The sequence below is a fragment of the Nematostella vectensis genome, chromosome 14 (assembly GCF_932526225.1).
Source record: "Nematostella vectensis chromosome 14, jaNemVect1.1, whole genome shotgun sequence".
Taxonomy (NCBI): Eukaryota; Metazoa; Cnidaria; class Anthozoa; order Actiniaria; family Edwardsiidae; genus Nematostella; species Nematostella vectensis.
In genome coordinates this window covers 12,177,114-12,191,589 of record NC_064047.1, presented here as the reverse complement: position 1 = coordinate 12,191,589, position 14,476 = coordinate 12,177,114, and the positions used below count along the sequence as shown (strand labels likewise).

At 39.3% G+C, this 14,476-nt stretch overlaps 1 protein-coding gene across 1 annotated transcript; it reads right to left on the bottom strand.

Moving 5' to 3' along the window:
* Positions 1–2,163: 2,163 nt before the first annotated feature.
* Positions 2,164–14,039, bottom strand: LOC116607161. The gene is made up of 14 exons (XM_048721442.1): positions 13,799–14,039; positions 12,475–12,669; positions 12,157–12,204; positions 11,801–11,848; positions 10,279–10,332; positions 10,127–10,174; positions 9,467–9,514; positions 9,323–9,370; positions 5,349–5,402; positions 4,988–5,041; positions 4,788–4,888; positions 4,225–4,283; positions 3,972–4,108; positions 2,164–3,759 (listed from the first exon to the last, which is right to left on the bottom strand). Exons 1-14 carry the CDS (start codon positions 14,037–14,039, stop codon positions 3,287–3,289), a joined length of 1,608 nt encoding a protein of 535 aa, XP_048577399.1. The 3' UTR covers positions 2,164–3,286.
* Between the last annotated feature and the right edge of the window lie 437 nt (positions 14,040–14,476).

Below are 14,476 nucleotides of genomic sequence, written 5' to 3'. Positions count from 1 at the left end.
TTTAGAGACTGATAGACCAATGTTTATGAGATATTTATGAGATGAACTGTCTCGTGTTTGGTGACAAGTCGTCGCCATGTGGAGCGAATTTCGCTGTTAAGCGCACTAAGACCGCTGGCCGGAAGCAGCCGCCGCAGTCAAGCGTGATATTTTTGTTGGTGACCTTTATATGTGCTGTGAGAGGAAAGAACAAGCCGTGAAACTACGTGAGGATGTTACCGCACTTATGGCCGAGGAAGGATTTCCCATGCGCAAGTGGATTTTGTCGTCCACTGGGGTGCTATCCTCAGTACCCGAGGCGGAGCGTACTGTTCCCAATGAAGCCCTGGAATTGGGAGAGCTGCCACAAGGACACTCTAGGAGTGCGATGGAACCCTCAAACTGACACCCTAGGATTTGAATTTGCACACGTCGACCGCCCTCCAGTACTAAGCACAAAGCGTGGAATACTCAAGAGATTGGTTGAACTGTATGACCCTGTATGGTCACGTGTTCACGTGGTATAGATTGGGATTATATACTGCCGTCGGATTTGTTCTCAGAGTGGAGCAAGTGGGAGGGAGAGATGGCCGCCTTGAAGTCCTTTGTTATCCCACGATACCTTTACCGCCAACCCAGTATGCCATGGATGAAGTAGCTAGTCGTGTTCTGTGATGCGTCAGAGGAGGCATGCGCCGCGGCCGTCTATATGCGCGCGACGTCAGCAGTTCGTAATGTCACGTGTCACCTAGTTGTCGCCAAGACGCGCCTTATGCCGTTAAAGCCGATCTCCATCCCAAGAGGGGAGCTGATGGCGTTTCAGTAAGCCGTGCGACTCGCAAAGACAATATGTGAGCAGCATGATCTGAGTATGCGTAACGTGATTTATCTGTCAGATTCCACTAGTGCCTTGTGATGGATCCGAGGAGAGCCGAGGAATTTCCGCCCGTTCATAGCCAACCGAATGGCGCAAGTGTTGACAGACAGCGACCCCATCCAGTGGCATCACGTTTGCACAGAGCTGAATATCGCAGATGTCGCCACTCTCACTGCAAGTGAGATACATGCACAGTCCGTATGAATTCAGGGACCGTAATTCGTAAAGCTACAAGTACAAGATTGGCCAGTTGATCAGGTTCCAACTGTTGCACCACCATCTGAAAAGGCGGAGCTGAAGATCCTGAGAGTACGAGAAGAAGCGAACCAACCATTGATTGACCCAGCTGCGTACTCAAGCTGGTTGAAACTGCGCCGTGTGATAGCGTTTCCGCTACAAATAACGTAATAGAGATCAACGCAAGAGTGGAGCACTCAGTATACAAGAGATAGCGGACGCTGAGTTATTCTGGACCAAGTGGGCACAAGAAGCAAGGTTTTCCAGTATTGAGTCATTGTCCAAGGGACAACCTGTTCCTCGTACAAGTAGAATTGTAAGCCTCGACCCGCAGCTAGTCGATGAAGTGCTTCGTGTAGGGGGTAGAATCGACAAAGCTGATTTACCATGGGAGGTCAAGCACCCGGTGATCCTCGACCATGGGTATGACGTCACACGTCTGATAGTGACTGATTATCACCGCAAACTCATCCACGCGGGAGTGGAGCACGTGTTTAACCACCTGCAGGAGAAATTCTGGATCTTGCGCGGTCGAGCTGGGGTCAAGAACTGTACAGTGAAATGTCCGTTATGCCATCGCCGTCAAGTGGAGCCGATGAATCAGAAGATGAATGACTTTGCCAGCTACGCGTCTCGCTGGTGTCAGTACGCCGTTCAAATACGTAAGACTTGATTACGCCGGACCGTTTCAAGTTCGCCTTGGTCGCAATCACGTGGAGAAGCGCTATTGGGTTTTGTGAGAAATTATTAATAAAAAAAAAACACGAAACTCACTGAGCGTTTAGAAGTGATCATTTTAATTACCTCTGTGAAGTTTCGTAAAATTCGGTCATCCCTACCTCATTCATCATATCAATGGTTTTAGACGCCGACTTAACCATGTATAAAATTGTAAAATTTAATACGGCTGAATTTAATGCGACATTAATACGGCCTTTAAACTAGGCCTTAGACGTTTAGTTTTCTACAAGGTACAGCGGGGTCGACCAATTTTTTCTACTGTTGTACTTCTGTTTGATTAGGCTGTGGCATAGTGGAGCTATATTCAAAACAACTCAAAGAAGAAACACTTTTGGGGCGGTACCGGTATTTATTTTGCCATTAAACACTATACAGCTAACGATGGAATAGAGCTTATACCACACTCCGTTTTAATGTGCTTGTCTCCTAAGGATACAGGTCCTTTAAATGTGCTTTTATTCTAAGGAGGCAACTCCTTTGGTAGCTCGATACGGACTGATACCGATACTGACAAGATGGTGTCGTTTTCAGAGTATGATGCGTGACCTGAGTGCAGGCGATAAGCTGTTATTCTTTGTGCTGCATCGAGCTACCGTTGAACTGCCGTGACACAACCATGACAACATGAGGCAACCATTGCAACCATGAGGCCTTCGCTGCCAATAACCACTGACTGCGCATTGCAACATTAACACGTGACTCTATAATTAACCATGAATTATGCCGTGTAATAAACATTTTACCTGCTTAATAAAGCCAAGTCTGATTTCTTCTTATGTAAGAACTTGGTCAATGGTCAGACTTAGCTTCCTTTTAGTAGCTAACGGACTCAAGACCAAAGCGTCTAAATTCCTTTTCTAAAATAACTCTCGAAGATGCGAGTCCAATTTTTTTTTGTTCAAAATAATTAAACTACAAAGATTCTTTTCGATATCCTCAATGGAAAAATAAAATAAAAAACACATTTTTAGCAGTTCCGTTAACTTTAGCAGGTTCGCAGCTAAGTCATTCCTTTCTTATCTAAAAATGTGAAAAAAATTCGAGTATATGTTTGTAAAACGTTTGTGAAATACGTGCGTTATCGATGTTTCGTGCATTGATTATATTGACAGAATGACACGCGCTACAGCGGTCAGCGAGAACTACGCGTCTGTTTTCCATTTTGTTTGTTGTCGTGTCTTGTGGGAAAGCCGTTTCGAGATGACGTTGAAAATTGGACAATGAAAACTTGTCACACTCAAAGTATTTAGAGTTCATTGTGAGTTATCCCCAAAAATATGTACCTGGATATCAAAGGGGCAATGGATCTCATGACTTTCAAGTATAAAAAGTTATGAAAAAAAAAATCCCGTCTTGTTATAGTCACACAGCACAGTAAGGAAAAAAATTAAGTTAGCAATTAAAAAAGCAACAAAATCTGTTTAGAATGGGAAATAACTCAGTGAACGTAGGCTAGTTTTGAAAACCAGCGTTATGATAAACGCTATGGCGAGCTTTTGCCTGAGAAGAGGGTTTGTTCTGTTGTTCTTCTTGTGATACTCCAGGTGTCAGGGTCTGATAGATCGGTTTGGCTGCCTTAAGCTCCTCGTATGTGTGATTTTTAGCTTCAAGCCCTTCTCCCGGTACAACGTGATTCTTTGGAAGGCTTGGCGATATGATCTCGTAATGAGGTGCGGGCTTGGTGACGCCTTCGTAGTTGTTTTCCAGCTCAGGGATGTCACAGTACTCGGGATTCTCGTATGTGTGGCGTTCAGGGTCCTTCTCTGGTGGCTTGCGAGATTTCTTTTTCAAGTCGTAGTAGTAGTATTTACGACGGAACAGTATACAGCAAGCGACAGCCACTAGAACAGCAACAATGACCACAACCACAGCGATTACCACAATTTCGGTCTGAGAAGATTCTTCTTGTTCTTTCTCTTGGGGGCCTATTCATGAACAAAGCAAAGCAAAATAACAAACTTGTCAAATCTTATTCTGTTGCCGTTATTGTTTTGTTCGCATTTGAATCAAATACCAGCTTCTGTGCAGTTGAAATATGCAAAATATAGAAACAAATAGTATCTATTAATAAGGGATCATTGCTGCTGATGTGATACTGCCCATTCTTGTTGTTGCTGTGCAGTGTGGGTGTACTTACGTAAGATCTTAAGCGAGTTCGGATCTGCGTTGATGTCACCAAGCTTCCCATCCTTGAGTTCATCTGCCAAAGGTCCAAGTGGGACCTTCTTCTCAGTTTTGAAAAATAGCTTAAACTTGGCTATAACACTTCCTTTGCTGTCGATAATCAAACTTCAAAACTCAAAAAAGCGAAATAAAAATATATTCGAAAGGGGCACAGAAAATAGCTGTGAATTCTTAGTTTAAAAAAAATAAAATTAAAGTTGGCTCACCTGAACGATTCAATGTTGACTCTCTGGAAATCTGCATCATTCTTGTAGGTTGCCTGAAACTGATGGAAAATGCACTCTCAATTGTTGGAGTTGCCTGAGCTCCACAAAGTCGTGGTTAAAATGGTGTTACTGTGAACTGCATTGCTACGCGGCTGCACTTAATAAAGTTTCAAGGATCAAGCTAAAACATGCTCATAAATAATCCTTTGGGCGCCCTTTTGATAGAGTCCTGATTGATGGAAGATTTACAGTTTCTGTGGCCGCGTGTCAAGAGAAAATTGCAGGGTTGGGTCCAGATGAGTAATTCATTGATCACGGATCAATTATGTTCAAACAGGTATCCTTAGTTCTAATGATACGTGACTAGATCCATCTAGGAACTTTTCCTATCAAATACACAAATAAAAATTATTTTTCTTAACAACCAACGAGGTAGTCAACCGGAGTTGAGCTCATCTCGTCACGTGACCACCGGACCCCTCGGACCCCCTCTAGACACGTGCTTTGACTTCGAGACTTTATCTTGATGGCTGAGTACTCCTGTGCAAGATGCTTTAAAGTACCTCTTTTTCCAAAGACGTTTGCAAGTCGTTGTACTCTTTAGTTCTTTTATCAGACAGCTCATTTCTCCAAGGAATCTTCAAACGACACTGTGCAGTATATTCTAGAAAAGTATTAAAATAAGCCAGTTAAACAAGTTTGGGTAAAAATAAGAATGTTTAGATAAAAATAAAACTATAACATTGTATGAAAAAATAGACACCTGCTGTAATTGGCACTTTCGCAGTGCTCCGGATATTTGTGAATGTGGTCGGATCTGAAACAAAAAGTAAGCTTCGTACATAAACTTCTGCTTATGAATTAAAAAACAAAACCACAAACTCCTGCTTTATGAGCCTGATGGTCAGGAGTGTATCGCTCTGCGTCTACATCCCCACACTTACAACGGTCAATATCTGCGCATCTCATAACATCCCTCCTCTCTCCCCTCAGCTAATATTTTTTTAATCGTTGTTGAAGCTCGGTCGACGATACTAATAAGAAATTATTGTTTTTGGCATTAATTTAATTTGCGTTGTGGGCAATATATATTATGTTGGATATCTGTTGATTGTATCTTTTACCTTCTGAAGTAACCCTCTCCGGTGACGTTGGCAGGTCGGTCGACGCTGATGAAGCTGATAAAAATAAGATAATTACATTGAATCAGCTGGTGTAAAAAAATATAACTATAAGGTGGATTGATACCATACAAAAGACCATGATGTAAGAGAACGAATCCCCCGTCTTAGGGTATGTTCCAATGTCGTCGTCCGTGAAGCTATTTTTAAAACAAGCAGTTATTTTTATATACGCCTCTGATTGGCTAGCGCTCACGTATCCTACCCGCGGGGTCTTAATAGTGATGACTTTTTTTTGTAGTAGGAACCCACGTAGAGATGTGTAAATTCTTTTTTATCCATAGCGCGCGCTATTCTAAAACATGCGCGTTTTTGTCAGTTGTAATGTTTTTGCGTCTCGCGCCACTATTCCCATGTATATAAGCTTGTAATAATTCACCTTCTTCAGTCTGCCCTGCAGAAGTCTTATAAAAGACGAAAATTTGGCAGAGTCGAATTCCAGTTTTTGCTGTACAGGCTGATGACGACATATAGCTCACGGCCAATCAAAAACGAATGGGCGTAGCGATTTTGAAAGTATATATTATTTTAGCTTATCTATGGTGCAGTTTTCGTATATGATAAATATCACGGCTTTTTAAATCTTAGTGCCTGATCATATGCTTAAGCAATTCTCTCCGTTGTTGTTGACAACTCGGTCGACGGTAATGTTAAGAAATTATTGTTACTCATTTAATCATTTTTAACAATGATTCATTCCGTTTCGACAAGCAATATTTATAAAAAAAAAGGTTTTTATTGTATCATTTACCTTTCGAAGGAGCTCTCTCCGTTGTCGTTGGCAGCTCGTTTGAAGATACTAATAAGAAATTATTGTTTCTAATTATGAACATAAATTTAGTTTGTTTGGATCAACAATCTATAAAAAGTCTGATATCAGTTGATTGTACTTTCACCTTTCGAAGTAACTCCTATCGTTGTCGTTAGAAGCCTGGTCGACAAAACTAATATGATTTTTTTTAGTAAATAAACCCCTTTTGGCGGCTGGAATGTCGGCGGATAATGTCCAACGATGAGAAATGATACGAAAAATAAACAGTTGGCCGAAAAGCAAAGTTTCGAGGGCAACTTTGAGATTTTGATTTTTTTGTGAAATTTTATTTTATATCCCAGTGACTGAACTAAAAATGCGAAAATTGTCTTCTGCGCGCCCTGACGTGCACTGAAATGACGCCACGAGCACGCTATTATTTTTTTCCATTCGCAATGCATAAAAATCGGTGTAACAATTTTTTCATTAGAACAAAAACTACAAGCTCAAAACTTGCATTTCAACTGATTTATTTTTTTCTAGACTGTTTTCTTATTGCTCTACTGAGAGCTGGAATAGAAATCGAAGCAAAAGTTTTCAATTTTGAAAGTCTTCAGCGCGCGCGCTGGCTAGCACGAGAATGACGCCACGAGCTTCAATTGGCAGCTCGGTCATCGGAGATGAAGCTGTTACAAAAATATAACCTTAAGGTCTTTGGATTGATATCTTATGGTGCATTTTCAATAAAAGTGCCATAAATTATTGCAGATTATTTATTCGTTCTTGGTGCATATCATTCACCTTTTGAAGTAATTCTCTCCGTTGTCGTTGGCAGCTCGGTGGTAGATACTAATAAAAAATTATAGGTTATTTTTGTTTTTGACATTAATTTATTTCGCGTTGATGATCCATATATATTAAGTTAGATATCAGTACTTTGTATCATTCACCTTCGGAAGTAATTTTCTCTGTTGTCGTTGGCAGCTCGGTAAACGACGATGAAGCTGATAAAAAAGATAATAGCATTTTTATTACACCTATTTCTCACAATATTTTCCATGCGACCACGTGCAGATAAAAATTGCGGTAATTGGATGTGAACCATTTTACTTATAAGCAAGATTACTTTGTTCATAGGGAAGCCAGCGCTTTTAGAAGGTGGCGCCTACTTGCGCCTGCAAGAATTCTGGTTCACAGCTAGTGCATTGCAGGCTGATGACGACATATAGCTAACGGCCAATTAAAAACGAATGAACATCGCGATTTTGAAAGTAAATATTATGTTAGCTTATCTATGGTGCAGTTTTCATAGATTATAAATATCACGGCTTTTTTAAATCTTAGTGCATGATCATATGCTTAAGCAATTCTCTCCGTTGTTGTTGACAGCTCGGTCGACGTTACTATTAAGAAATTATTGGTACTCATTAAATCATTTTTAACAATGATTTATTCCGTTTCGACGAGCAGTATTTATAAATAAAATTATATCTGTTTATTGTATCACTCACCTTTTGAAGTTACTCTCTCCGTTGTCGTTGGCAGCTCGTTTGAAGATACTAATAAGAAATTATTGGTTCTAATTATGAGCATTAATTTAGTTCGTTTGGATCAATAATCTATAAAAAATCTGATATCATTTGATGCATTTTCGCCTTTCGAAATAACTCCCACCGTTGTCGTTGGCAGCCTGGTCGACGAAACTAATAAGAAATAATTTAGTAAATAAACCCATTCTGGCGGCTGGAATGTCGACGAATAATGTCCAAGGATGAGAAATGGTACGAAAAATAAACAGTTGGCCGAAAAGCAAAGCTTAGAGAGCAACTGTGAAATATTAAATTTTTTTTAAATTTCATTTTATGTCCCAGTGTTTACACTAAAAATGAGAAATGTGTCTTCTGCGCGCCCTGACGTGCACTGAAATGACGCCACGAGCACGCTATTATTTTTGCCATTCGCAATCCACAAAAATCCATGCAACATTTTTTTCATTAGAACAAAAACTACAAGCTCAAAACTTGCAGTTCAACTGATTGATTTTCTTCTAGACTGTTTTCTTATTGCTCTACTGAGAGCTGGAATAGAAATCGGAGCAAAAGTTTTCAATTTTGAAATGTCTTCAGCGCGCGCGCTGACTTGCACGAGAATGACGCCACGAGCTTCAGTTGGCAGCTCGGTCATCGGGGATGAAGCTGGTAAAAATATAACTGTAAGGTCTTTGGATTGATATTTTATGGTGCATTTTCAATAAAAGTGCCTTAAATTGCAGATTGTTCATTCGTTCTTGGTGCATATCATTCACCTTTTGAAGTAACTCTCTCCGTTGTCGTTGGCAGCTCGGTCGAAGATACTAATAATAAATTATTGGTTATTTTTGTTTTTGACATTAATTTATTTCGCGTTGATGATTGATAAATATAATTAAGTTGGATATCAGTACTTTGTATCATTCACCTTTCGAAGTAACTCTCTCCGTTGTCGTTGGCAGCACGGTAAACGACGACGGAGCTGATAAAAAAAGATGATAGCATTTTTATTACACCCATTTCTCACAATATTTTCCATGCGATCACGTGGAGATAAGAATTGCAGTAATTGGATGTAGTGCATTTTGCATATAAGCAAGATCACTTTGTTCATAGCGAAGCCAGCGGTTTTTCAATGGTGGTGCCTACTTGCGCCTACAAGAATTCTGGTTCACAGCTAGTGCATTGCAGGCTGATGACGAAATATAGCTCTTGGCCAATAAAAAACGAATAGACATAGCGATTTTAAAAGTATATATTTTGTTAGCTTATCTATGGTGCAGTTTTCATAGATTAAAAATATCACGGCTTTTTAAAACTCAGTGCCTGATCATATGCTTAAGCAATTCTCTCCGTTGTTGTTGACAGCTCGGTCGACGATACTATTAAGAAATTATTGGTACTTATTTAATTATTTTTAATAATTGTGCAGTTTTCATAGATTAAAAATATCACGGCTTTTTAAAACTCAGTGCCTGATCATATGCTTAAGCAATTCTCTCCGTTGTTGTTGACAGCTCGGTCGACGATACTATTAAGAAATTATTGGTACTTATTTAATTATTTTTAACAATGATTCATTCCGTTTCGACGAGCAGTATTTAAAAAAATATATATTTGTATATTTTATCATTTACCTTTTGAAGTTACTCTCTCTGTTGTCGTTGGCAGCTCGTTTGAAGATACTAATAAGAAATTATTGGTTCTCATTATAAGCATTAATTTAGTTCGTTTGGACAATAATCTATAAAAAGTCTGATATCATTTAATTGTATTTTCACCTTTCGAAATAACTCCCACCGTTGTCGTTGGCAGCCTGGTCGACGAAACTAATAAGAAATCATTTAGTAAATAAACCCATTCTGGCGGCTGGAATGTCGACGGATAATGTCCAAGGATGAGAAATGGTACGAAAAATAAACAGTTGGCCGAAAAGCAAAGCTTCGGGGGCAACTGTGAAATTTTTATTTTATTTTTTAATTTTTGTGAAATTTTTTTTATCATTCCAGTGTTTACACTAAAAATGCGAAGTGTCTTCTGCGCGCCCTGACGTGCACTGAAATAACGCCACGAGCACGCTGTTATTTTTGCCATTCGCAATCCACAAAAATCCATGCAACAATTTTTTCATTAGAACAAAAACTACAAGCTCAAAACTTGCAGTTCAACTGATTGATTTTCTTCTAGACTGTTTCCTTATTGCTCTACTGAGAGCTGGAATAGAAATCGAAGCAAAAGTTTTCAATTTTGAAATGTCTTCAGCGCGCGCGCTGACTTGCACGAGAATGACGCCACGAGCTTCAGTTGGCAGCTCGGTCATCGGGGATGAGGCTGGTAAAAATATAACTGTAAGGTCTTTGGATTGATATCTTATGGTGCATTTTCAATAAAAGTGCCTTAAATTGCAGATTGTTCATTCGTTCTTGGTGCATATCATTCACCTTTTGAAGTAACTCTCTCCGTTGTCGTTGGCAGCTCGGTCGAAGATACTAATAATAAATTATTGGTTATTTTTGTTTTTGACATTAATTTATTTCGCGTTGATGATTGATAAATATAATTAAGTTGGATATCAGTACTTTGTATCATTCACCTTTTGAAGTAACTCTCTCCGTTGTCGTTGGCAGCACGGTAAACGACGAAGGAGCTGGTAAAAAAAGATGATAGCATTTTTATTACACCCATTTCTCACAATATTTTCCATGCGATCACGTGGAGATAAGAATTGCGGTAATTGGATGTAGTGCATTTTGCATATAAGCAAGATCACTTTGTTCATAGCGAAGCCAGCGCTTTTTCGATGGTGGCGCTTACTTGCGCCTACAAGAATTCTGGTTCACAGCTAGTGCATTGCAGGCTGATGACGAATAGAATCAAAAAGCCCAAACTGCCGCGATCTCGTACCAGAACAATGAATACAATATACCAAAAACTGGAAATCGACTGGAAGAGTCGATTTCCAGTTTTTGGTGTATTATAGGCTGATGACGAAATATAGCTCACGGCCAATCAAAAACGAAAGGACGTAGCGATTTAAAAAGTATATATTATGTTAGCTTAGCTATGGTGCAGTTTTCATATATGAAAAATATCACTGTCTTTTATCGGATCCTTGTGTCTAATCATATGCTGAAGTTATTCTCTACGTTGTTGTTGACAGTCGACGTTACTATACGAAATTGTTGGTACTCATTGCATCATTTTTGACATTGATTCATTGCGCTTTGATGAGCAATATATAAAAAAATTGATAATTGTTTGTTGTATCATTCACCTTTTGAAGTAACTCTCTCCGTTGTGGTGGGCTGCTCGGTCGAGGATACTAATAAGAAATTATTGGTTATTTATTATTTTTCACATTAGTTTATTTTGCGTTGATGAGCAATATAATATTATATTAAGTTGGATATCTGTTTATTGTGTCATTCATCATCTGAAGTAACTCTTTTCGTTGGCGTTGGAAGCTCGTTTGAAGATACTAATAAGAAATTACTAATACGTTATCATTAGGATCATCAATTTGTTTCGTTTCGATCTTAAAAAAAATGTATAAAACGTTTGATATCAGTTGATTGTATTTTTCCCCTTTCGAAGTAACTCCCATCGTTGTCGTTGGCAACCCGGTCGACGACACTAATAAGAAATTATTGTTATTGTTATTAACATTAGTTTATTTTGGCTCGATCAGTGTTATATAACAAGTTGGATATCTGTTGATTTAATTATTCAGCTATTGAAGTAACTCTCTCCGTTGTCTTTGGCAGCTTGATCGGATTATTCCTTAATTAACATTAAGTTATTTCGTTTCTATCAACAATATTATATAATAAGTTTGAATGTTGTCGTTGGCATCTCGCTCGACAGTAATTAAGCTGATAAAAAATGATAGCTACGTTTGCTGACCTCGTAAGGAACATATTATTTAGCTGAAAGATATCAAGTCTCCCATGTCAATCATCTAGTAAAAAACTGCTCCCTCCGCTGTTTTTCTCAACATGGTCATTGGTATTTAAAGTAAAGGCTAACCGAACATGGCGGTTACTGATCTCTGTCCCAGGCCCTGACTTAGCGACTGACTAATGGCTCTATACATTTTGCTTCTTGATGTCATTTACCTGCCAAAGTGACTCTCTTCGTTGCGGTTGCAAGCTTGGTCACCAATACTAAAAAGGATCAACAGGATTTGGATAACTAGAAGAACTACTACACTTAAACACAACTCAGAAGATAGGGTATATGTGTTCACCATTCTCGCTCAGGCATCAGGACATTTCCGTGTAAAATGTCTTTTTTTAGGTCTGGCAACAAATTATTACGGCTCCCTATATAGGAGTTTTGGCAGAGGCTGTTTCTTTTGGCTTTAAAGCAAAAACACAAGTTTCACTATAGTCACCTGTTATATATATATTTTTTCATTTAACACAAAACTAATAACACGTTTGTATCTCTGCGCAATCGGTTACGTTTTCACCTGTTGAGGTAGCGCTCTCTGAAGTCGTCGGAGGCTTGGTCGCTAGTACTTCAAAATGAATAGTAAGTTAATATTGGCATGAAAAAAAAAAGAAATTTGCTGACGTATTTGCTAATGCGTGTATATCACAATGCAACCTCTATCCTGCCATGAAACGAAAACGGCCTCATTTATCATAAATGTATGGAACATTTGTCAAATTATTAAGATTTTAGGATTAAAAAACAACAACAACAAAAACAACAACGCAAGCCGGGCCCACAGATTGATAAAGATAATGACCTGCTTATATTCGAGATCTACATGTAAGGCTCTTACCTATGCACGTTTTTCCATTTCCTGATAAACCTACAGGACACGGACCACAGACAAAACCACTCGGGTCTTCGGTACAGTTGACACCAGGATAACACGAGTCTTCAGAGCAGTTCGAGATTTTCACATCGCAAAGTCGACCCTCGAATCCAGCATCGCACTTACAAGTGTAGCCGGCGACACCATCGACACAGGAACCTAAAGTGAAGTGATGTCAACCCATTGACTACTGGCTTTTTTGGAGCTGAATTTACAAAAAACAGACTGAAAACAGATACCTCCCCCCCTATGCTGAGTTTTATACAGCCCGTCAAAGTCAAACACAGCTGCACCTAGTCAGCAGTATTCAAGCTTTCCAACACTGCTTTGCGGTCCCCACTTTTAATCCCTCGTCGTTGTGCTGAAGCCAGCACACGTTGATGGTTGCTTGTATTTTTCATAAAAAATACAGCTATAAACATATTAGGAGAGTGTCTTAGGACATCATGAAGTCTTTTGGGGCATAATCAAGTGCTTTGCTTATGGATATTTGCAAGCAAAGGTGGATTCATGATGATTTTTTTCTTTGTTTGGCTTTGCCCGGATGAGAAAATAATTTTCTAATGAATGACCACAGCTCTCCTAAATGCTGTCTTTTCTGAAACCAAATTGATTCCAAAATTGTTTACACTGCTATTCTGGGTCTGTATGACCTGGAATTGATTTGTTCGGCTTCGGGGTGAAAAGACTTATAAAAAACCATCTGACTTTGGGGAGAGGAGTGTTGCCGGGCCCTCCCCTCGTGCATTTTCCCCTGGATCTCCCAGAATGCTTTGCAATGCGTAAAGATATTTTCGTGGTTGTACAATCCTTCAAGGAATGGACATTGTGTTTTGAGGCCAAGGAAATGTACCTGGAGGATCAGAATAAAGGTATCTGTTGTGTCTTGAGCTGTGTTTGCTGATCTCTCTCCCTTGTGTGGTATTTTGAGCGTTTTATTGAGAGGGGTGATTCTGCTTTTCTCTCTTTGTTCGATTTGAGATTTGTCAAAGAACCTGTGCTATTATTTGGCTTAAGAGTAGATGCCAACACCTTGGTTGGATGCATATCTGCAAGACCATTTATCCCTTAGACTGATGCCTGAATATCTTCATCTTGTTGTGTTTATTTAGAATTTATGAATTTTTTGGGTTGTGGGTACTTCCCAAAGCCGGTACAGGCCGGTTGAGGGGTCAATGTGTTCAAAGAGATTAAAAAAGCTCGTAAGCTGAGCATATGTAGAGATGAACAAAAGGCGGTACTAGGTGAGTGTCTTGCTACCAATCTGATTTCATCATCATACACTTACCGTTGACACAAAGGTTCGACTGGCATTCATCAATGTTAATTTCGCAGCGACTTCCATTGAATCCTTTCGGGCACGCGCATTCGTACTGGCCAGACCCCCTAGGGTAGTAGGGATGGGGATAGCATGTTCCTCCGTTTTGGCATGGGCAAAATTGCGCCATAAGAGTAATCGCGGTTGTATCGTTAGCATTGCACTCATCTGTCGCTACGAATGTGAACGTCTTGTTGTCTGCAGACGTCATGGTGTAGTTCAGCTGCCCGTTTGGTGTGAAAGTGTACCCTTGCGCATCAGTGCTAGTGATCCTGTAGTTTATTGTACGGTTTTCAGGGTCAGTTGCCTTAAGTTGAAGCGACAGATTTTCGCCAACGAGAGCGAACCAAACAGACGGAGAGGTAAATTTTGGAGGGTAGTTCACTAAAAAAATATTATTTGAAAAATTAGAAATCTAATCATTTTAGTTTTAAATAATATAACAGAATTTTTCAAAGCTAAGGGTTATATAATTATCTATTTATGTCATACATAAAAACATTGCTTTTTTTCTGGAATTTCGTTGAATCGTGCGATCTTCTTACACGTTCTTGCAAATCTTTTGTATAAGTTACGATAACCTTTGTAAAAATACTGTGTTTTTTTAGTGGTAATATGAGAATATTAGCTCAAGCTATTTAAGTTAAT

What these genes read in the sequence shown, in the direction of transcription:
- LOC116607161 (XM_048721442.1), bottom strand. Translation starts at nt 14,039, where the DNA reads ATGACGTCTGCAGACAACAAGACGTTCACATTCGTAGCGACAGATGAG. An exon ending in GTCGAACCTTTGTGTCAACG is followed by an intron (nt 12,670 to 13,798) that starts GTAAGTGTATGA and finishes ACTTCACTTTAG; the next exon opens with GTTCCTGTGTCGATGGTGTC. An exon ending in AGAGAGAGTAACTTCAAAAG is followed by an intron (nt 5,403 to 9,322) that starts GTAAATGATAAA and finishes TATTTTTATCAG; the next exon opens with CTTCATCAGCGTCGACCGAC.